We start from the raw sequence: 24,569 nt of genomic DNA, 5'->3' as shown, positions 1-24,569 counted from the left end.
TTTCAAATAAAAATGTTTTTATTGAAATTATTTCTAACATACTTGACAGCCGCATTAACATATAATACCATTATTACTACTACTACTAACAGGTAACACTTATATAGGACCATAGTATAAGATAAAATTGCCAAAAAAGGTAGCATTTTTAGCAAATAAAGGATATCTGCCATATTTTTATTATAATTCTTTAAACAGCCATTTACTCCAATTAAGAAATGTACAATATGATGATTTGGTGTTTTAATTTTTAAAAGAACTTAAGCAAGAAGAGGGAGAGAGGGAGTAATAATATTAATAGGGAGACATGGAAAAGATACATCTCTTTGTAATAGATCATTTTGAGAGCTGTTTTCTGGCAAAATCATATGTTATTGCTTTCCGTAATGGGACAGTAAAGATGGGCAGAATTAGCCAAAAACAAAACAAGAATCAAAGAATGAGGGAGGCCAGTCCTAAAATAAGATTACCAAGACTATATTATTAGATGATTTACTTGGGCTTGAAAAGTGGCTATCATTATTACACTGTGAAATGAAAAACAATCCTTGTACCCATTGTGTCTATCCACTGACAGAAACATGATACAATTTCCATAGAAACAACATTCTGCTCATCTAAAGTCCCATTATTTTCAAAGAGCACTCAGGAAATAGTCAATAATATTCATTTTAACAGAAAATGTACTGGTAATAAAGGGAGTTACAGCAAAAATCTGTCCTCAACCTAGTTTACTAGGGAAGATGAGACAAATATAAATGAAATAAAAAGATATACTATTAATATTTCTTCCTTTTTCAGAGAATATTAATCACTAAACAGGTGGAACAAGGGAATAGAGAACTATGCAAGTGAACTCTTTCTGGAAGTAACTGCTATTCACGGCTGAATTAAGTACTCCTAATCTTTGTGTCTCTTTACCTAGTAAAACTAACAGTTATCCCCAGAAATGACAGTAGGGATTGATACACAAATACTGAAAACAGAATTTCCAGATTAGGGAAGGCATATTTCAGTGCAAACTACTCTAGAACACCTCCAAGCCTTAATAACACCTTTAGAGGAATGGTACTGGAGAGTGATTTTGCTGATTGGGGAGATATATTTTTCCCCAGTCATTTAAAAACATTTTTATTGAGTTATAATTTACATACCATACAATTCACTTGCTTTACTTGTACAATTCAATGGTTTTTGGTACATTTACAGATTTGTGTAACCATCACCACAGGCATAGATTTAAGTGTTAGGAAAATCACTGAAAAACTGGGTCTTGTGATTTCAACCCTTACGGTAACTATCTCTTTGAATTTCCTTTTTTCCCCAAGTAATTATTTCCAGGGTACAGTATAGTGCTTACACTAGTTTATACTTACTGGATTGAATCGAAAGCATTTAAAGTTTCTTTTGGCGGAAGTAAGTTTACATACACAGCAAGTGTTGAAATAGGCAGCTTCTAAGAATTAAACTGGTAAAATCCATACTTAATGAATTAGCTGGTTGTGAGAGCAATCCATAAAACTGTCTGTGACTGTGTAACTGAGGAGTTTAGAAACACTCTAAAGCCCTAATTAAGATGAGGAGGTAATCTCAGGAGGCAAAACGAAGTGGCTGTAATCTGGTCAGCAAAGATCTAATCAATTGTATAGTACACTGTTCAGAGAAAAGGTTGCATGAAGATTAGCCTACAGAAAGAGAATTGCCAATCTTTACCCAGCACTATTCAGGGAACAGAGATGCAAAATCCAGAGGGTATGAATCTTCTTGTCTTTGAAGAGGTACACTCTGCTGTGGGGCAGGGATCATTTATCAGGTTTCACCAGGATCTGAATGAGACATCTCTCAAAGCAATTCACCTCATTTTGTTTTGATTCCTTATTTACTAAGAAACTGCTTGATTTGTTTTCCAGACCTGACAAAAAGTTTTCTTGGTGTGTACAATTTGAACATCACGGTTATCAAAAACGAATCTGCTTCACCCCCCAACAAATGAACAAATGGTTTGGTTTATTTGCTTTCTTCTTTTTCACTCTTGTGGACTAAAACATGCCAATCTACTCTGGGACACTGATAGTATAAGATCATACCCTTAAATGTAATAATTGCCAAGCTAATGCCACCCAAGGACACATTGATAAACAGCCATCCAGACTTTTCTTGCTACATCCTGACCTTGTCATAGGGAAACAGAGCAGGACCCTATGGTCCTTGCCCCTCCCGCACCCATGTCCTTAGCCTGCCTTTCTAAAAACTATTTATTTATTTATTTATTGGCTGCGTTGGGTCTTCATTGCTGCGTGCGGGCTTTCTCTACTTGCGGCGAGCGGGGGCTACTCTTCGTTGCGGCGCGCAGGTTTCTCTTATTGCGGTGGCTTCTGCTGCAGAGCACAGGCTATAGGCGTGCAGGCTTCAGTAGTTGTGGCATGCGGGCTCAGTAGTTGTGGCTCACAGGCTCTAGAGCACAAGCTCAGTAGTGGTGGCGCACAGGCTTAGTTGCTCCGCGGCATGTGGGATCTTCCCGGACCTGGGCTCAAACCCGTGTCCCCTGCATTGGCAGGCGGATTCTTAACCACTGCACCACCAAGGAAGTCCCAGCCTGCCTTTTGTCTGTGGAAAAACTTTAGCTGAAGGATAAGTTTAATCAGAGAAGTGAGAAAATGAAGAAACAAAGGAAAACAGAGGAGACCAAATAATACTAGTTTAGTCATTAAGCATAGTCAAGGACTTTTAGTTACTCCTTAAGGGCTATAGATAATATTCTGAGCCACATCCTGTGAGCTGTCTTATAGATACTGAAGCCCCCACCAGGTGGAAGAAGTTAACTACATGATGACCAGGCTGTAGCCGTGACATAAGCTTCCACAATTCCGAGAACTGGCCTCAAAGAAATGGAAACAAACCGAAACTGGAACTGAAGATTAACTGTACCTAAAACAATCACGATGACACTGGTAAGACCACTGATGACCAATTTCAAGATGACTGCCAGAGCTGACTGTATTATTTCTGCATGTAGCCCCCTCCCTCTGTCTGTAAAAGCTCTTGCCCCCATTGTCGGGGGGGGGGGGGCGGGGGGGGAGGAGTCGGCCTTTTGGACAGGCGTCTACCCTCCCCCACAGTCACTGGCACCCAAAATAAAGCGAACTTTCCTTTCCACCAAGCTGGCCTCTTTATTGGCTTTTGAGCGGTGAGCAGCCGAACCCCACTTTCGGTCACAAGAGACCCCAGAACCTACAATTTGGTTACACTCAAACACAGTAAAATAGGCCAAGAGAGAAACAAGAATGTCCTATTCACTCTCTATTAAATTTTACCCTGTATTCTTCTGAACTGAACAGAATCAGAAATGACTGCACTAAACTGGACAAGAATAAATCAAAGCAAATTCATGGTTTTCTTATTTTTCTGTAATGAAAATGCCTTGAAATTAAAAGCACCTATGTTTAAACCACCTCAGTTACTACTGACTTAACATTAATCAACAGAAGATGAATCTGAATAATCATAAATGGATGGATAAAGTTAGAGAGAAAATGTGCTCAGTAAATAAATATTGAATGTAAGAACCAATACATGATGTGCCTGGAATTCTTTAAAAACTCTCATTTCTTCTGCTGCTAACCAAGTAGGATAGTGCTAGAAACTGAATAAATCTGTTGAAATAGTGTCCCTTTTGGTCAGCTTCTCATTGAAAAATTATCAGGGTCTTCTCTTTTTTTTTTTCTTTTGGCCGCACCGCGCATGTGGGATTCCCTGACCAGGGATGCAACGATGGAACCCGTGCTCCCTGAAGTGGAAGGAAGAAGTCCTAACCACTGGACCTCCAGGAAATTCCCAGGGTCTTCTCTCTTTAAATTGAAAGCTCAGTTTAAAAATATGTCATTGAAGGATGAGCTAAAGCAGCGGTCCCCAACCTTTTTGGCACCAGGGACCAGTTTCGTGGAAGACAATTTTTCCGCGGACGGCGGGGCGAGTGGGAAGGTTCAGGCGGTAATGCGAGCGATGAGCCGCAGATGAAGCTTTGCTCACTCGCCTGCCGTTCATCTCCTGCTGTGTGGCCGGGCCACGAACAGTATCGGTCCTCAGCCCAGGGGTTGGGGACTCCTGAGCTAAAGGACAGACAAAAAAGTACATGCACATATACTCATAATTTTGGAAACCACCAAAGAGATTTCAAGGACTACCAAAGATCCTCTATGGATCTGTTGAGGAGCAAATTAAATTTGTATTTTGGGATTACTAGAAACATTTGTAAAATACATTCAATCAACTTTCAGAACTGAAAACATGCCCTTCTCCTAAACAATCTATTTTTTAAAATTTCAAAGGCACTTTGGATTTTGAACACACTGTGTTCCCTTCTTTACTGTGACTTTCGGGATGGCCACAGGCAAATTTGCAGTCCATCTCTAGGAACTCACCAAATTATTACTGCAGGCATTTTGTGTACTCACCTTATCGATGCCTTCATTTTAATCCTCCTCCTTTATTCTCCCCATGATTTCTCCATCCAGTTTTAGTAATGTTTTATAGTATCTCTGTAAACTGCCTCACATCCCTGGGGAGAGGGAGTTGCAAATAAATACGTAATACGAAAAAAATCATCCTTACACTTAGGGTGCAGATCTGTTTTAGCATATTTATGACTGCAGGGTTGTTGTTGTTGTTGTTGTTTAATTTGAATTCATCACTAATATTTAAAAACCCCAGCATTTCATATAAAAATCTAGATTTCAGATGTCTCTGAGGAAGAGATGTAAAAAGTTCTTATCTCCCTGGACCAGCATGCTACCACAATCAGTCCTGAGCAGCAACTGTGGTCTCCAGTGGTCACAGGAGTCCTCACACATTCATTGTGCTCATTCATATTACTTGAGAGGCCTGGTAATGACTTCAAAAAAAGGAAGGAACTTCAGGATTCTGCAATACACAGAGGCAGGAGCGCTTTTTCTCGTTCTTTGAAAGCGGTTGGAGAAATAACAGGCACAATTCATTCTGCAACCTTCACTGGACCTTTCCGCTGCGTTGGGCCTAGCGATACGCTGTTGAAGAGAGAAGCAGAGGTCTGGGTCCTGGGTGGCAGGTACCACCAATGACTGGTCAGAGCACGAATCACCGCCACTAGCAGAAGGAGTGTTCAATTGAGCTATATACAAAGCTCGGTTCTGAACCGAAGGTGGTACGGTACTTAGTGTATACTATTTACTAGGGAATCTAAGCTGGGTTCCCCTCCCTGAGACACTTAGGTAAGCAGCCCACGGCCAGTTCGCAGGAGATGGGGCGGTCAGACCAAGTCACGGCTTGGCTCTGCATTGAATCACAGACAACGCAACTCCTGAACTAGGCGCACTCTCCAAGGACGCCCCCGTTTCCGGAGCAACCGCCCGGTCCCGCCCCCTTAGACTCCGCCCCCGTGAGTCTTTCCCGCCAAAGACCGTTAACACCGCAGAGCATGGTGGGACAAAGCTCTCGGCTAGGTTTCACCGAATCCTTTCAGGGCGCCGTTGCTTTAAGAGACCCATTCCTGAGGAAACTGATTATTCTTTAGGACTCGACAGAGATTAATAACCCCTTTTATGAGGGCTCTGTATTTAATCTTTACCACTCAGCCGGTCACTTCATTCGCGAACCTCTCCACAAAATCGGGAACGCGGGAACTTTTTTTCCCTTCGCGCGGAGGGTGACGTCGCGCGTGCGCCAGCGTCCCTTTCGCAGCACCCGTTACGCTTCTGCGCGTGCGTAGTGAGATCGAATAGCTGCTTCCTCTCGCTTCTCTTCCTCCCTCCCCCCCATATCCGTGCGCCGAGCTGATAAAGGCGCCATTTTGGAGGGGCCGCGGGAGACGTGGTGTAGCTGTGGGTTAGCTCTGCTGTTGGCTAGGCTTGGTGGGAAGACCTGTTCTCGAGTCCGCGCCTTTCGTCGCCGCCATGTCGGGAGGTGGTGTGATTCGTGGGCCGGCAGGGAACAACGACTGCCGCATCTACGTGGGGAACTTACCTCCAGACATCCGAACCAAGGACATTGAGGACGTGTTCTACAAATACGGTGCTATCCGCGACATCGATCTGAAGAACCGCCGCGGAGGACCGCCCTTCGCCTTCGTTGAGTTCGAGGACCCGCGGTGAGGCGGTCAGGGTCTTCCTGCCTTGAGGAAATAGGTTGGAGTAGTTGGGGAAGGCTCCAAGGCCTTCACATAGAGAATGGGGAGGTGGGCTCCGAGGTTGGGAGCAAGACGAATCGCCCATGCCGGAGTGGAATGAGGAGCCGAGTCGGCGAGGCTTCTCTGGTGGCTGGGCCCTCCGGACGTCACCGGAGCCGACTCGCAGGCTCGGAGCGGGAAACTGAGGCGCCGAGGGCTGCCGTAGTGGTCGGCAGCCTGGCGTGCTTCTGGGTGGGGGAGGGGCCATTCCTATTATGCAGCGCATGTGGGCTCTTCCACCCCAGGTGCGCATGTGCGGGGGGCCGCTAGCTCTCCGACCGAGTTAGCCGCCCCTCCCGGTCCTTTTCCTTACGTCTTTGCTCTTCTGTGATCACGCAGGGATGCGGAAGACGCGGTGTATGGTCGCGACGGCTATGATTACGATGGATACCGTCTGCGGGTGGAGTTTCCTCGAAGCGGCCGTGGTACAGGCCGAGGCGGCGGCGGGGGTGGAGGTGGCGGGGCTCCTCGAGGCCGCTATGGCCCCCCGTCCAGGCGTTCTGAAAACAGAGTGGTTGTCTCCGGTGAGTTGACCGTTCCGTGCGAGTTGATGAAAGGGGGCAGAAACTATTTTAAAGTTTTCCTTGCATGACCAGTTTGACAAATGCAAGTTTTCATGCCAGGTCTTAAATTATTTTAGCGCCATGGGTGAATTTAGTAAACAAGAATTACTGTATTTGAGATTTACCAAATTAGGTTGCAGTACCTAGAATATGAAGACCCTTACTTTGCAAATAATTTTGGGCTCTTGATTCCAGAATCTTAACAGCTCCTTAACCTAGGATGTTAAAAATAATCGTTAATTTTAAAGTAATCTTTGTTGTAATGTAAATTTTAAGTTTAATGTGAAATTTAGGATAATTGGTATTGAAAAAAAATAACTTTTTCAGGACTGCCTCCAAGTGGAAGCTGGCAGGATTTGAAGGATCACATGCGTGAAGCAGGTGATGTATGTTATGCTGATGTTTACCGAGATGGCACTGGTGTCGTGGAGTTTGTACGGAAAGAAGATATGACCTATGCAGTTCGAAAACTGGATAACACTAAGTTTAGATCTCATGAGGTAGGTTATACACTTATTCTTTTGTTTGGCCAGAATTGGATACAGTGGTCTTAACAGTGGAATTTGAAGGTAAGATTCAGGCAAGGGTGTCCGAGTAAACCCAGTAAAGTGCCTCTGGTTTAAGTTACATTGTATTCAGCATGCCTGAAGACAGGTGAAAGCTTAGATCTTTCAATCGAAAGTTCTGTCTATTCAATAGGGAGAAACTGCCTACATCCGGGTTAAAGTTGATGGGCCCAGAAGTCCAAGTTATGGAAGATCTCGATCTCGAAGCCGTAGTCGTAGCAGAAGCCGTAGCAGAAGCAACAGCAGGAGTCGCAGTTATTCCCCAAGGAGAAGCAGAGGATCACCACGCTATTCTCCCCGTCATAGCAGATCTCGCTCTCGTACATAAGATGATTGGTGACACTTTTTGTAGAACCCATGTTGTATACAGTTTTCCTTTATTCAGTACAATCTTTTCATTTTTTAATTCAAACTGTTTTGTTCAGAATGGGCTAAAGTGTTGAATTGCATTCTTGTGTAATATCCCCTTGCTCCTAACATCTACATTCCCCTCATCTCTGGTAAATTGTATTTTAAGTGATGTCATAGACAGGATTGTTTAAATTTAGTTAACTCTCCATGCTCTTCAGACTGTGATATTATGTAAATGTCTATTCTGCTCTGGTTTGTGTGAACTGGGTTGTTGGGGGTGTTTGTGGTTATCTTACCTGGGGAAGTTCTTATGTTTATCTTGCTTTTCATGTGTCTTTCTGTAGACATATCTGAAGAGATGGATTAAGAATGCTTTGGATTAAGGATTGTGGAGCACATTTCAATCATTTTAGGATTGTCAAAAGGAGGATTGAGGAGGATCAGATCAATAATGGAGGCAATGGTATGACTCCAAGTGCTATTGTCACAGATGAAATTGGCAGTATTGACCTTATACTAAAAGGCAAGGGTTTAAAATGATTATACATCTACCTTAAAACACTTGCAAACATCTTATGCAGTTACCTTTAGCTACAATTGCTTTGCTCTTTAAACCTTGGCAATTGTGGCAAAATTACGTTGCCCATTTTGTAACAATTTATTTTGCTCCCTTCCCTTTTTTTGTTTTAATAGGGACTAATGTGGGAAGAACTGGCTAATTTGTCACAATGCTTAGTTACAACTGTTAATGTGTGACCTGCTGTTGGTGTACATGTGGGTACAGGGTGTCTTTAATTCCAACCGGATAGAGTATAATATCAATACTGCTAAATCTGCATGTCCTCTGTGTGACTGATATAGCGTTGCTACTTCATTTTTTTTAAGACAAAATGAAAGCAAAATATAGAGTTCCAACGTATTGGTGTAGATAATCTAGTTGGGAATACTTTTAAGTCTCACCTTCCCCTTTAAACTAATATTCATAATTGACTCATGTTTAAAACACTTTAATTTACAAATTAAATTACAGATGGGAGCATTAGATTTAGTTTAGACTTAGGTGGGTAGCAATACCAGTAAACTTCTCAACTACATAACTTTTTGCAACCACAAAACCTGTAATACGCTGTACAGTAACAAGTGTTGGCATTATCAGTTGAACTGTAAATATAAAATGCTTCTTCCAATTAGTCTCTATGATAATTAAGTTTCTAAAATTTATCTGAACACCATTCAGAAACTTGTTTTGGGGAATTTGATAGTTATTGATGTACATCTGTTAAACTGATGACAGACATAACTCATCATTCCCCAGAAACCTTTTTTGATTACAGTATCTAACATTTTGCCTCCTCTTTTTTGGTTTTGCTGGTTATAAAGGTTTGGATTGGAGAGGGCTCACTGGATCCCAATCCTTGGAGCTGGATCATTGGATTCAAATCATAATGTGGATAGGATAGGGAGGATGAATTACAAGGATTCATGGAGCGGGATCAGATTACCAGGAACATAGGAGTGGATTCCTGCCCCAACCAAACCGCATTCGTGTGGATTTTTTTTTTTTTTTTTATTCAACTTAATTGGCTATTCCAAAGATTTTTTTTTTTCCTATTTTTGACGATTGGAGCCCTTAAGATGCACGATGGAATTGTGTTTTGCATTTTTTGGTAAAAGGAGCAAAGCGAGGACCTGGAGATATACGCTGGAGCAATCTCCTTGGAAGGATTCAGCACGAGTAGATGGTAAACATTTAAAGGGGAAAGGGGGGGTTTGTTTAAAATAGTAAATCAGTAAGTCACTTCTAAATTTAAAGAAAACAAAATTGGAGTTGAAGACTAAGTAGGTTTCCAATTGGCTATTGCCGTTTTTCTTTGAAAAAAATAAACATTTTTTTAAAAAAACTATGCATGGTTGTCCTTTTTCCTCTTGTAAGATTTTTTACTGGTTGACTAGTCTCAGTTAATACTTTAAATTGATAAGATTCCAATTCTTGTGTTTATGTGTTAGTAAATTAAAGGTTCTTGAAAGGACTTTTCTAATAAATGGTATTAGCCATCTGTTAATTGTTGTAAAAAGTCTTCAGGGGAAGATAAAAAATGAGAATAAGGCAATTGTGTATGTAATATGGTAAGTGAGGGGGTGATCTAGTCTCTGAAGGATAAGCTTCAGAGCTTTGATTTTAAAATGATGAAAAGCTTATAGATGCTGCTTTATTTTTGGTGATCATCTAGAGAGCATAGGGTTTTGTGCAAAATCGGGTGAGGACTAGTAAATTAATGTTGGTGTTAGCCTTTGAGTTTCTCAATAAAAGTAAACTCATCTAAAAAATTGGTAAGTATTAAATTCACAGATTAGGATTTTTAACGTAAATTACATTTTCTGTTTGAAGTGTGAATAGCACACTAGAAGATTAACTGCTTATTTTAGTAAGTCATTGCTAATAAAAAGCTGGGCATTCTTTAGAATTTTGCCTTAGAAGTCTTCTCAACCATAAAGTTATGCTGTATCCAGAACATACCAAAGCAGTGATTACATCTTGTAGTCTACTGGTTTTTGTATCTTTACCTGATAGCCCCTTGGTGCTAAGTTTTCAGTTTAGAGTTGGGGAGGGGTTTTTACTTAGAATTCCTAATCTTCTGATTTCCTGATAGCTAGCCAGAACATCAAACCATTCTTTTTCTACACCCAAAAGATAGCTAAGTCGTAACATTTCCTTTGGGTGTTAATTATACTTGGGAGCAGAATTTAAGATTGCTATTCAGTTGACGTAATTTCAAACCTAGGAAACACTAGAAATAATCTTGGTAGTAGAGAAAATGGGCCCAAAGGGATTTGCATAAGGTCACCCAACCAATACATTTAAATGAACCTTATGGAATGTCAGGAGGAAGAGGAGGGATAGGAAGTTCAAAATTAGGATTCCATTTTAAGTATTTAAGCAAAACACTTGGTATAGATTCATTAAGGGAGTAACTCTAGTTATTATGTGAGAATTCAAAACAACTATTCAAGAGCAGACTTAGGGACGTAAAACAATTAAGTTCTGTTTCATCTGTAGAATATACAATTGGTATTTTTTAATGACTAACTTTGGAAAGATTAATGTGAGCTAGACTTAAGCAAGCCTGGGTTCATTTGTGTTCATTGAATATTTTGGAAACAGGACCAAAATGAAAATTGCCATCGCTCAAAGTTGGCAAAGTTAAGTTGCCATCACTTAAATTGCGTTTAAGCTACGCTGAAAGATGTGTTCTACTAAAAGTAGTTCCAACCCCTGACTGAAGTGAGATAGAAAATATTACTTCCCTAGTACATAGGCTGTTTAAGATTAGAGAGGACTTAACTGTGTATGAAAGGTAGGGGGACGCAGGTTTTCCAGTTCAGTAAGACCAGACAGCTAAATGCTGTAAGGGGAGAGGCAGACTTGCTGTTTTTCAGTCTTAGGAAATGGACCTTAAATCTCTACCTAGATTAGCAGCTATTAGAAGAAAGTCACACCCTTTTGGAACTAAAAAAGCTGTCTTGGATTTTCGCCTTTTCTCCCTATTTATGTCCCCTTAGATATTGTAGGGAGCCTATAATTAGTTTATTATTTTCTAACCAAGGAAAAACTTAAGTCTCTAAGAAGCAATTATTTTTCATAACGTCAGATTGAGTAACCCACCTTGCTGTTCAGCCCACATCCTTCTGGAAACAAAAGGTAAGAAACCCATTTTCTGATTCCTAATTGTTTGGGATCTGAATTTTATTAATTTAAAAAAGATACTCTTTGGAATATGAACAGATTTCCCTTATTTAAAATGTTTTTTCCCCTAAATTTTATAGTTTAATAATATGTTCCATTATTCGTGTATCCACTCGTAGTGCTTAAGTTCCATATGATTCTAGAATTTTAACTTTCTCAGTTTTGTCTTTGAAATATATTTGCTCATTAGGGCTGGTGTTCTTTTTTTCAAGTTTCTGTGAAGATGAATTTCTTGTGTGCCTTTTTGCTTACTTTGTACATGAAGTTGTAATGAAATTGCAAACAAAATAAGTTATATGTCTGTATTTACCATAAATGGTATTAAAAGGAGAGAAACTCTATTAGACTGAAGTTCTGTTATAACCATCCTTTGGTTTAGCTTATTTCTGTCATGGTATGAAGAATGCAGAGGCAGAAAACAGGTTCACAATCTCTTATCCCAAAACTCCAAAAACAAAGTTTTTTGTTGTGGAGCAAATTGAATATAAAATGTGACCGAAATCGATGCCTTTGTTTTGCACTTAACTGTGACTGAATTGTCTTCCTGCAGAAATATTGATGTGTCAGTTGCCATAGGTTTTGCTGAGAGTGTTATGTGATAAAGGGTCTATATATGATACCTTTATAAAGTGCAAAAAGCTCTGAATCTCAAATACATCTGCCCCAAAGAGTTCCGGATAAGGGATTGTAGAACTGTTACAGGATACACAGAGCGAAAGTTTCTGTGTAGTTTTGAGCATGTGAATGAAAACAAACCGGTTACTGTGGATCCTTTATTGATTGAGCTGTAAGTTCCCTGTCTTTTTAGACTGAAGCAGCCACAAGAAAAGGTATGACTCACATTTCTTTATGTTCTGTTGCTATGGTGGACTCTCATCAGTTGTACTCCATTGAAGGAAATATTCTGCCATCCCATCCTATATGGTGGAATACTCTTATTTGGGGGTAATTTTTTCCAGTACTTTTTTTTTTTACAGGAACATTGATCAATATGATCCTATAGGAAAAGGTGGGATTGGCATGAAGTAAAGAGATTATAAGGAAACATCTGTTCATTGTGTCTCTCGTGATTGTCTATTGAATAAATAGTAATCCTGGCAAAAACTTTTGCTTTAAATATAGATCCAAGAAGTTACGGTATACTTAAACCAGCTTATTCTTACGGTTGAGAACTTGGGGGGTGGGGGGCAGTGCTGCTTGCTAACTTTGAAAGCTATACCCAACAACCTTGAATGTGGTTGTGATTTTGTAGGGATAGAAGGAGAGAAGGATTTTTTTTTTATTACAAAAGTCGCTTGGTGCTTCTGTAGTCTCTATCAAATACAAGTTAATTTAGGCAGAAATAATCTCATAATAAACATTTCAAAATAGATGCCTCACTGGGTTATGGGAGAGAAAAATCAAGCATGCCTTTGCATAAGGACGTTCCCGGTTAGGTAGGTATGCAAAACACAAATGAAACAGAATAAACACTTAAGTAGTTAAGTAGATCCTGGGTGTTTCATCTTCATCTCTTAGAAAAAGTTCAAAGGAGTTAACATTCAACCATCAAGTTAAAGTATCTTTAACTCCTTTTACAATTAGTAATAGAATTATCAATGTGAAGATAGTAGAAACAGAGCTTTTCTAGAATGCTATATTCATCCTCACCAAATATACTTTGAACAAACATTAATTTTGTAGGGATGCCAAATGCCTAATGAGTTGTTTGGGTTTTTTTACAATGGTCTATTCCACTCCCTATTTGAGTAAACGCTAGGGAAATTCACTTAGCCACCAGAGGGAGCTATGATACAAAATCAACCAGGAAATACCCTAGAGTAAAGAATCCATACAGCAAGGGGGAAATTATATTAATCCTCTTTATCAGCGCCAAAGTTAAGTGTTTTTGGTCTAAGTTTTTTTCCTGAAACTTTACCTTTGCCTCCCCGTCTGTTGGGCAGAATTCTTTCCCTTTTCATTTAGGTTTTGAATAGTACTTGATGAGTAAATCTGTAAATCAGAAAACTGTCTAGGTTCTGGGACTTAGGAGAAAATGCTAAAGATGTGAATCTGCTTGTTTCTCTGCCTACCTTGTATATCTCCAGGTATGGAATAGTAAGACCAGAGTGTAAGAATTGGGTACAGGAGTAGATGTGTGTGCGCCTACCCCCCCCAATCTAGCCCAAAAATTGGTCATATGATATAAAAATGAAGTATGCTTTCAGAAACCTTTATCATTTGTTTTTATGGTGTGAAACACTTTGGGGAGTGATACCAATCTTTATTTCTTGGCATTACTGAGACTTTCAATGATTGTTAGTGTGCCTTAAAACCCTGTTCATTCATCAGGTTGGTTAGCCTTATTTTTTTGTTCTGCAGGCCTTGTTTCAGTAGGCAGAGTATCTTGTGATCACAGAGTCAGTACAGACGTCTCTTGACATGTTTATTTAATGCCATTTTATTTTAAGAAAGCCAAAAATTATTAGGAACTAACACTTAAGCTTTTGTCATTCCCACCCCCCCCTTCAACTTTACATTGCAAAAATGTAAAGGACACAGGCTTCCTGTTTATTGTCACTAAGAATATTGTATTAAAGTTTTTTAGGCCCACTTGATGATCCAATTTAGTCAGCACCAATATGGGAGCACTTGCCTTAAAACACAAATGTTAGGAACTTGTCTACTTTGAAGAATAAGATGCTAAAAGAGGACAAATAAAGGTATTTTAGAAGAGAAAATAGAATCAAGTTTACAAAGTAGAGATTACTTTGCCTGCTAAACTCACATTTTATGTAGCAAATGAGGCTACAGAAGGTAGTTGCTGCCTAGCAAGCAGCCTTGCTGCAAATTGGATTGAGAGTACTAAAAGTGCACTAGATTATGCCTTTCCTTAATTCTAAAAATGTTAGCTCTGATATCTTCCTAATTTAACTTGTGAAGAGAGACCATAAATCCTAAATTGCTCAAATGAAAATCTAGAATTCTCTTTGTAAAATAAAAAGACTAAACTTGGAGATTGTTTTAAGTGCCAGATGGCATGGCAGAATTGTACCCTGAAGTGCTGGGTATTAGGAGAGCCTTTGTAAGTTTGGGATAAGCTTTCAGGTTGTGGTGTTTATTAAGGTTTAATCCTTAGGAATGGGCTGCTACATCAGTTGAACAAAAGACAACCTACTGCCTTTAACTAGGACTTGGAAGTCCTGGACTGAATCTGAGGCCATTGGTAACCTGGCCTCTGGCCTACCTTTTAGTCTGATCTCTAGCCTTCCCCCTGATATACTCTAACCCAGGACTTGGCATTGTCCAACATTTCTTGTATTTGGTCCTTCTGGTTCTTCCTTCTGCAGTGCCGTCCATCTCTTCTTCATTCGGAGAAGTGCAACGTACCTTGAATAATCTCAAGAGTCACCTCTCTGAAAACTAACATCCATCATACTGTGTTGGCACAGACTTTGTGTATGTCTAGTATAGCATTTATCACCTACCTTGCTTGCTCTATCCACTTATCTACCTCATCTTACTTGATTGATGAGTTTTTACTTTCTAAGGAACCAAGACAGTGTCTGGCACATGATAGTCACTGAATAAACACTATTGGTCCTTCATCATTTTTCCTGAAGAGTATTGTTCTACTGTATCTTAAAACTTAAGCCAATCTGCCTTTATCAGTGAGTTGTTTATATATATCTCCTTTCTAACAGGCCATAACCTCATCCCCTTTCTTCCCAGGTACATAGCACAATGCTGTGCACTGAGGAGACACTCAGTTCAATTGCTTTTGAAGAGAAACCTAGAAATTCACATTACTTTACTTCCCTTTCTGAGTATCTTGAATAAGTAACCAGTTAATAGAGTCTCAGTTTCTTCTATTTCCAAGTTAGAAATAAGTCCTTATTCAGTTGATACTTATAGAAGAAGCTAAGTAGCATTAAGACATTTTCCATCCTTTTACCTCCTGGTATGTTTCTAACAATTTTTGGAGACTTTTTTTCTTAACTTGAATTACAAAATAAGAGTGACGTCCATAGCATAAGACTAGGAATGTAAAATGTTGGTTAGCAGTACAGCAAGCACACTACAAAAAAAATCTAAAATGACTCATTTGTCCTCTAAAACTACGTAGTAAACATGCAGCAAGGTGAGAGTCAAGTTCTGCAACTTAATATAACCAGTTCTCAGCCACAGTACTATTGTATCTACGACTTGAGCTAGATAAAGAGATTCTGTTTACTTGCCAGATAGAGTTATTCAAAATGCTGTTTGGATTTGTGTCCCATCTTCATTTGCCATACTGACATCCTTGTCTGTGCACCCAAATTCATTACTAAAGTAATGAAAAACTAGTTAACTGGTTTTGCCGACCCGTCTCCATCCTGGCGATCAAATCTGATCTTCCTAAAACAGTGTCACTCCCTAGTATGAAACAATGGGTTATAGTCTACAATTTATCACCATTTTCAATCACATCTTCCCCTGCTCTGGCTGATCTGGTAAATATTTTACTGACCATGCTTGTTTTTACTTCTGTATTTTATGTTTTCAGACTTTTCTCCTTCCCTCTTAGCAGTCACCCTGCAGCTTCAAATCCTTATCACTATCAAGTTAAATTTAATTTCTGAAACTATAAAAAAGCAAGCTTCTAAACCCATGTAATAGCTCTCTTCTCTGTGATGCATTTAGTCTTCTCCCCATTTTATCTTATTACTGTTGAAATTTTTGTGTTAACTTTTTCTACCCAGTGGAATTTTTGTCGTATTTGTTTTTCCCAGTGAGCCAAATGTTTACTTGCCAGATGGAGTTCTTCAAAATGCTGTTTGGATTTGTCTCCCACCTCCATTTGGCCAAGTTTAATAAACGTTGATTGACAAGAGAAAGAACTTAGTACTCCTTAAAAGCAAAGTGCTATAGAAACCTATTTTACGAACTGTTGGTTAACTGGGTAGATTACTGAAGAAAGTAATAATCCTAACATTGCATCAAATAATTCCTCAGATGTGAAGCTAGGAAATGCAAATTACTGTTGACCCTTAATGCCAGGGTTAGGGGTGCTGATCCCTCCACGCAGTGTAAAATTTCCAAATAACTACAGTCAGCCCTCTGTATGTGCAGTTACGCATCTGTAGATTCAAACAACCGCGGGTTGTGTAGTACTGTAATATGTACTGAAAAAAACAAACACGTATAAGTGGACCTGTGCAGTTCAAGCCTGTGTTCAAGGGTCAACTGTAACTTAAATGCGAGCCTAAGCCAAGTATAATTGGAAAAGTAAATGTTGCCCCCAAAATCAATCTTGCAAAGTCAAAAAGAAAGTTGTTCTGTTGCAAGATGTGCCACACTTCTCAGTACAGATCTCAAGAATTGATGCCATTGTCTCCTAAAAGAGCAGAGGAGTTCCCTCTCTTGCTGCTTTCTCCTGGGTCTCCTTTTTCCATCTTTCTTACTTAAGCGTGATTCTTAAAGAAGAAGCCTTAAATCCTCTCTGAATTTAGTGGTCCTGTATCAGTGAGAACTTCTACAGATTTCTTGTTGGGATTGAATTATTTTGGTTCTTTTTTATTAGTAGTTATCTATAAAGGCATTCACGTACAGAGTGAAAAAACTGGATAGCATTTCCTTGGTTTGGGAATCTTAACATTACTCCAGGACCCTGACCCTGGTCTTTAGGCTGATCGAGGATCAGCTAGCATAAGCAGTTCTCTCAAAGCCAAGAGACTCAGCAAACATTTAGCAGACACCCACAAGTCTTACAAGCACCCACATTCCTTGTGCCATTAAAAATTCTTCCACCCCTTCATGATCAGCTAAAGACAAAAGCATTCTTGGACTAATTGCATTGTATTTTTGCTTTGCTTTTCTTCAACATGCTAAGTGTCACATAATGCATACACTTGCATGTTGCCATTAAGTTGTTGTCTAGTTGTCTCATGTATGTTTTATTTCCCCCAGCTACATGGTAAACTCTTAGAGAGCGAAGACTATGATTATAACTTTTTGACACTTTTTCCAAGATACTCATTATGTTAGTACATACACACCTTAATAAATGTTTATGGATAAATAAGTACGTTCATGAAATCCTTGGCAGGTGGACTACATAGCTTAGATCTGATATGCAGTGTGGTCCTCCAATCAGATTGGGCTTATTTCCAAAGTAGTGACTTCAAGGGTTCATGCCCTTTCTACCTTCTTAATGGAAAATTTGGAGGGAAAAATGCAAGGACAAAGGACAAATACTTCATCATTCTTAATGGAAGTAGTTGTTTTATGAAGTGCTTTGACTCCTTTTAATTCTCAAATGTTATTAGCCTTATTTTGGGGTTTGAGGAAATAGGCTCAGAGATGTTAAAGTGACAGGCCCAGAAATTGAATCTGTTTTCTAGTGACAAACTCCTGTTTATTTTATTACTACGTTGCTTTTCTTTTTTTTTTAAAAGACAGCCTTTTTCCAGTGGGGAGGTTGTTGGGGGGAAGATAAGGCTTTGACCCAAGTGATCACCACCTGTAATGTCCACCTGATGCCACCAGGGTGTCCCATGGTGCTGTCTTTGATCCATGTTCTTATCCGAGTTGATGGGGGCTGTTTCAAAGCTGGTGTTAATCTTGTCAGAGTGGCCATGGCCCAGAGCCCAGCAGCAAGAAAGTGGGTCTTTCCAGTGTGCAGTGCACAGCTAGCATCAGAGAAACTTTTGACCCTCTCTGGTCAGGCTGGCCCCACAGATGGATAGCAGGTCAGACAGTGGCCAGAGCCTGGCCAGTCACTCTTACTAGGCTGCAGCCCCACAGACAGTAGCATAAAAAGATTCTGAGAATGGGTAAATGTTTATAAACATGCATTTGTTTTGTTAGCTGAGTATACACTTACACAAATTTGTATTAGCAAAATAAATGCGATACACAAAACTGGACTGATTACCAGTTTTAAAAGCCAGTGCATGGTGACTTCCCACTTTCCAGTTAGCAGTAACAGTCTAGATTATACTTAGCCCTGAGCATACAGCCTCTTAAGCATTAGTTTTGATATTCAGCAACCCTAGTTGACAATCTACAGTGTCAAAGCTATCACTTATGTGAGAACCAATGAGGTACAGTCTCATTTAGTATTAGAGCACGTAGCCCCTTTAAAATTTTCCTTCCCAGTGCTCTTATAAGCACTTTGTATAAAAGTCTTAACTGTTCTATAATTATTTCTTTTCAAATTTTGATTTTTCTACTGGAGGAGATTCTTAAAAGTATTCCAGTGACTGACTAGTACAGTTCCTGGCGTTTAATAGATGCTTGATAAATATTTGTTTACCGAAATAGGATAATAGTTATGGCACAGTTCTACTCATGAGCCATTTTTCTAAGGAGAGAATCCATATTAGGAGGTCTTTGTTTTGTCTTCAAATTGATTAGAATCCATTATGAACTAGGAAGTTAGTCCCTGGGGTGTCCCGGCTGGCCTTTCAAAACCTTGAATATGTCATTCTAGGTTGGAATTAGCACAGCCTGAATTTGGGCTGTATCTGCTGATTCTCTTTAGGTATCATCCGTGCAATATCTTTAGGACCAGGTGTTTACCAGGGCTCTTAGAGCCACCAGGAGAGACTAAATTAAACTTTACTGATTGGAGCTCTTGGACTTGGGGGTGCCCTTCTCCCTCTCCCTTCCCTGTTTCCCTAGGTAAGTTTCCATCCCAAAATTCCTGCAGTTTTAAGGTCACTGTGGAACAAATCCCAAACCTACCTCTAGTAGTCAAGGTTTCCTTTCAGTTTTTGCAGCTCTCCTCTGGGGAGATGGCTAAACACAGATTGTAGTACCAACTTGGATCCTTCCATATGCTTTGCTTAAGTGATCAGAGTAACTGATCTTTAGCGAAATGAACTTTTGTATAGGACATATATGGGGGATTCCTAAGGCTTCATGAGTTTTGCTAAAGGTACTATTTAGGTCCTGGACAAATTACTTTAGGAATAAAAGTTGTCAATTCTGATGCAAACAAAAAAAATCCTCTTGTCCCTGAGAAACATAACTAAGTATAACTAGTCATTTAAATAATAAACTAGTTATTTATTTAATAAATTTAGTTTTAATAAATTGGTCTGAAGATATTCTTCCATATGTGAAGAATAAGCATATTATGCCTTTTCCATCTAAAGTGTAAATCACTAAAAGGCAGAGATAGTGTGTATCACAACCCCCAGGATTCCTGTTTCTGGGATTGCCTTGTACCTGATGCTAAGGGAGCATTTTCACCGGTTTGAATTGAGTACTTGCCATCTGCTCTCTGAGCATTTGCTGCTGAATGAAAGGGGAGAGAAAGTGAAATGAGAGGTTGGGTGGGGGGGCAAGGAAGCTGGAAAAATAAGAGGTGGGAGCTGGGGAGTTGGGGGGCACTTATGTAAGGTCAGTAAAACAGAAAGCTAGCAGAGGACAGTGTCAGGCCTTGGGGGTAAAGGGCTAATTCTGTCAACTAATTGAGTAGAGCCATGTGTGCTTTGTTAAAGAGACTAAAATTACTTCAAAGAAAAATCTAAATTCTCTGAATCTGACCCATCTTCCTGTGTACCATAGTAAATTGTTCATCAAGTCAAAATCTAGGAATTGTGGTCCTCTTTCTTCAGGTCTAGCAAAGAGCTTACTGCCACTGCTCAGGCAACCAAGGGTGAAATGCTTCAAGTAGTATTTGTGGATAGCTGGTAAGCTTGATGTTTTATTCCCCAGCTTAAGGAGTAAATGCTGAGTACAGCTGTTGTCCCTGTGTAGAGCTTTAACAACCAGCTTGCCAGGTTCCCTGCACCTGCTTATATGCCTGGATCAGATAAGTGACTGTAGAACTTTAGGCAGCTTCTAGTTCAGAGACTTTGGAGTCAAGAAACATCCTTAAAGAAGCAAATCTCTCTCCTGGAGCCTTAGCCAGATCTTATGCTGTTCTGACCTTGTGTTGCCATCTCTTGGCATTGCTGCCTAGAATGGAGCAGCCTACCTAAAGCTTAGGCTAACTAGTCTCGTGATGTCACATCAGTGTCTTAGGTCACCACTGTTCATGTCCCTCACCCAAGGAACATACTACATAGGTTCCTCAACACTTGTTTCATTATTTCCTGTTTCCTTCACTACAAGGAATGGAGGGATCCTCAGTCGAAGATCATATTGACCCAATGAGGCTTTTTTTTTATCTAGGCCAATGAAAGGGCGAGGAAGGAGCACCAACTCAGAAAGAGGGAGCCATAAGATCTGCATGTATTAATATGGTAACTCTTTGGAGACTTCTGAGAAACAGAATCCTATTTGAACTCTGGACTATCCTCAAGTCTGATAATGAAGAAGAAATTGAAGAGATGTTTCTGTTGGGAGTTTGGGTAAAGAGTATTCACTTGATATATGTATGTTTTTGCCCTGCCCCACTCTTCACAAGAACATTTGGACAGGCATTAACAAGTACTAATTTTTATTTTTTTATTTTTTTTTGCAAATGAATCATTTTTCTGGTAGTGCAGATGGCTACTAGCACAATGCTGTTTAGTGTCATTACATCCCTCTTTTTAACCAGTGGAATATATTTGGGGTGGAGGCTATAACCACTGAAAAGAGCTTTTCCTTTGTACCAAAATAACTGCTTATGTAAGGACTTAATTTATGTTTTTGACTATTAGCATAATGTAACTGAACTAAGCTTTGTAGTTGTTGGTTCAGGCCCATGAAGTTTGCGTGACCTGTTAAGTGGCAACTTTTTTTCAAGCTCAGCCATTACCCTGGACTTGGGGCATCTGAGGGCAGGGAGGAACAGGTGTCCAAAGGAGAAATGTTGGTGCCTGAGAGTATGTTTTCCAGTTGTATTGAATTTCTTACTTGGTGTATTTTTGACCTATCTTAGTTTCTTTCCTTCTTGTGTCCTATGCTGTTTTGCTTGCTATTTGTTAGATGTCCTCTGTCAGCCATTCAGAAGTTGTAAAACGGAAGGTATTTCTACTCAGATGCTTTGTGGAAGAAACTGACAGGTTAAGCATTGATTTCTGGCAGCTTCTTTCAAAAAGAGTTAAGGTGATAAATGTGTTTCCATGGCTTTGGATATGTTTTGGGCATCTTGGGTATATGGCCCTTCTTACAAACAATAGAGTGTTTAAGGACCCTCAACTACCAGTTAAACTAAATGTCTACTAGGAAAATGGGTAGGTTTGTTCCCTGTCCCTTTGTTCTCTGTGACTATGTTCCAGCTGTCAAGGAACTTAAATAGGTATTTAGGAAAAAAAAAATTCTTCGTTGTTTCCCCTTCCTCACCTTACCAGTTAAAACAGAAATAAACTAGTGATGACACTTTAGGTGGTAGAATTGAAACACAAACCCAGCTTCTGACCACATGGGCCACAGGCAAGTGGCTTAAGCCCTTAGTGTGGGGAGGTGGGGTGGGGAGATTACTTCTGCTTTCCTCCCAGAGAGGCTTGTTTTTGTCTCTTTTTTGGGTGGGGGGGGTGGGGGGGTTGTTGCCTTTGGTCTGGTAGAGTGTGTGTCCATTCTCCCCCATTACACTGAGGCTGGTAATACAGGGTAACATTTCTCTCTGGCCAATGTTTTTGGTATTTCTAAATATTGCAGTCTTGCTTTTTACTAGTAGATCTGTTCATTGTCAGTTCCAGCTTTCTTGCATGAAGAGTTTGTTCATTAACTGCCAATTTGAAGCTGCTTCTAACTAGATAGTCTCTATGGACGGTTTTGGATTTGATTTGGTTTTGGTTTGTTGATTAGTCTTTCTTGGGAAGGGTAATTGACAATAGCAGAGATGGTTTCTATGCCTAGGATTCTGAGTCTAATCTTAATACTTAACGTACTCACAGGATTTTAAAATCCTTTCCAAAATGGGAAGGAAATATCCTGTTACTTTCTAATGTTTGCTAAAAGTTGTCCTTGTAAATGCTGATCTTGGTACGTTTCTTCCTTTGTCATGTGTCCTTAGCCTTTTGGCCGTTTACCTTAGGGCTCTTCAAAGGAGAGGGGGATGGGGCATGGGGAAAACCTGTTACTTTGAGAGAAAGTAAGAAGAACTGGCTCAGAGCTCTTATGCAGAGTTCCTAGCCCCAGAATTAATCTAGAACCTGACTTCAATAGCACCAATAAAAACATCTACTTAGCACCTGTTATATTCCAGGAAATGTTCTAAGCTTTTTATACACATTTCTCATTTAATCCACAGTCCTGTCTCTGTGAGAGAGGTATTTATTTTGTCCTCATTCTCCAGATGAGGAAACTGAGGCCCTAAAAGATTTAAGCGACAGGTTATACACACTGGGGCAGGGGAGATGGGAAAGAAGAAACTGAACCGGGTGGGGAGGGAATCTGAATTTTATTTGGATGGATGTAGGCACATACATTTTTTGGGTTAGACACCAGACATTTCAGTTATACATCATATCTGGAGGTAACACCATTGATTCATTCACTGAAAGTTGTTTACAATAATCAATATGAATTTATTGTCTTCAGACATTGCTAGTGTTTTGATTGGACCCCAGTGTAGTCTGTGGAAGCAGGCTTGAGGAGGGGTTCATTTTGTTTGTGGTTAAGGATTTTTTCTGTCCTAAGAATGGAATCTTTGATCTTCCTAATTTCATTGTATTCCTCAAAACAGTTGGAGCTGATTGTTTTTGAGTACTCATTCCAAACTTTTGGATATTTTCTCTGGAAAATATCCTAAGATTTAAAATTTCATCTGAATTTAAAAGGTTGTTAATTTTTCTTTTTAAGGGGAAAGAAAAATCGGAGCAATCAGGAATTCTGGTTTCATCTCATGGATAGAGATAAAAATTAGCCATTTACCTAAGAAAAGTGATACTTCTGAATCCCAGCTCTTCAGTAATGAGAACTGGCCTGTTTTTACTTGACCTCTACTTTGTGGTAGTGGGGAAACCCCTCTCCAGAGGTTGTGAGGAGGATTGCTAGAGAAAGGTTTTCTAGATCCCGGGAAAAGAAGTTCAAGAGAGTGCGGCAATATTGTCAGTAGAAAAATGGTCTTCATCAAGTACTAGTCTTACAATCCTGAAACTTCATTTTCACCACAGTTTGAAAGGCAGCAAAGTAGGAGAGGCTATACAGGGAAGGGGAAAGACTGAGGAGATGTATTACAGAGACCTGGAAGTGAATGCGTTAAAACAGGAAAGAAGCAGAGATGTGCATTCATTGAATGAAAACAAAAGAATACCCGGTGTCCGAGGTCAGAGCAAAAAGGTTTTAGTTTACCTAGTTGATTCCTTAGGTTTACATCTTAGTTCTCTCCTTATCTTGTATGTATATATAAACTTAGGCTTCCTGAACCATTTTATTTCTTTTTCCAAAAGAGACTAATGGACATTTATAGGAGACATAGGGGCCACTGTAGCAGTTTAGCTGAGGAATGTAATCAGAAACTATTCATAATTTTCTGTCCCCTCCTGTCTTAGGCTGACTGGTTCCCTGATGTGTTACCTGCTTCTGCCACTGATCCAAACTGCAGAACTTCTCATTCGTTCCCAAGGCCTCCAGGCAGTGTCCAGTAGGGAATCAACTCTAAAAGGAACCAGACCAACGTTTGCCAGCCCCTTCATTCTGGTGACTGAGGGAAGAAAAGTGTGGGAAGGGGGTATATATGTGTAGTCGATGGAAAGGAAACACAGACTGTCAAATTACTATACCTCTTCAGTTTCTTTTACCAATAGAATTCTTCAACCATATTATTTTTTATTGTGTATGTATGGGGGAAGTTGGAGATGGTGACCTTGATTAGAATGTGATTTAAGAGGAATAAATGGAGGGAATGAGATAAGAGACAGTCGGTTATGAAAGAGGTTGAAGTCTTGAAATAATGTGACCATCTGTGGAATTTTTTAAAGCCAGCGTTTGCAAAAATATCACTGATAGAGGCTGCCTCCTCATTTCCCGCCACAGGAGACTTCTTGGACTGGAGGCACTTGTTTAATAACAGCTTGTCTGTGATAGAAAATGTTCAGGGCATCATCATACAAAGTTCCAGTAGCAGTGACGCCTACACGGAAGACTTGGAACTGCAAACAGAGGCTGGGGTCACCTCAGTGACAACTGACGCTGTCCAACCAGAAGTTCGATTCTTGTTTTGGGGGGTGAGGAAGTAGACTATACTAAAGCACTAAAACAATTTTTTGTCTGTACTTTCTCTTTAATTAAAAAAAAATATT

General features: G+C 39.8%; 1 protein-coding gene and 1 long non-coding RNA gene across 7 annotated transcripts; one reads left to right on the top strand and one right to left on the bottom strand.

Moving 5' to 3' along the window:
• Positions 1 to 6,140, bottom strand: LOC309650105. Of its 3 annotated transcripts, XR_014257412.1 has the most exons (4): positions 5,998 to 6,140; positions 4,873 to 5,042; positions 4,455 to 4,558; positions 1 to 4,109 (listed from the first exon to the last, which is right to left on the bottom strand). It is a non-coding gene; the product is annotated as an uncharacterized lncRNA (long non-coding RNA). The 3 variants fall into 3 exon arrangements; XR_014257413.1 differs by lacking the exon at positions 4,873 to 5,042 and having other exon boundaries at positions 5,998 to 6,137; XR_014257414.1 differs by lacking the exons at positions 4,873 to 5,042; positions 5,998 to 6,140 and adding an exon at positions 5,603 to 5,683.
• SRSF1 (serine and arginine rich splicing factor 1) lies at positions 5,792 to 24,530 on the top strand. Of its 4 annotated transcripts, XR_014257410.1 has the most exons (6): positions 5,792 to 6,121; positions 6,539 to 6,723; positions 7,090 to 7,262; positions 7,462 to 9,421; positions 20,569 to 20,747; positions 23,820 to 24,530. XR_014257410.1 is itself a non-coding variant. In XM_082441004.1 (4 exons), the coding sequence occupies exons 1-4, from the start codon at positions 5,928 to 5,930 to the stop codon at positions 8,060 to 8,062; spliced, it is 591 nt and encodes a 196-aa protein (XP_082297130.1). In that variant the 5' UTR covers positions 5,792 to 5,927; the 3' UTR covers positions 8,063 to 9,583. The 4 variants fall into 4 exon arrangements, 2 of the variants coding, with proteins under 2 accessions (XP_082297130.1, XP_082297129.1); XR_014257411.1 differs by lacking the exons at positions 20,569 to 20,747; positions 23,820 to 24,530 and adding an exon at positions 11,241 to 11,765; XM_082441004.1 differs by lacking the exons at positions 20,569 to 20,747; positions 23,820 to 24,530 and having other exon boundaries at positions 8,024 to 9,583.
• Positions 24,531 to 24,569: the final 39 nt, after the last annotated feature.

The sequence above is a fragment of the Balaenoptera physalus genome (genome assembly GCF_965194825.1).
Source record: "Balaenoptera physalus genome assembly, chromosome: 20".
Lineage (NCBI taxonomy): Eukaryota > Metazoa > Chordata > Mammalia > Artiodactyla > Balaenopteridae > Balaenoptera > Balaenoptera physalus.
Note: the sequence above shows the minus strand (reverse complement) of the source record. Positions and strands in the feature narration are given on the sequence as shown.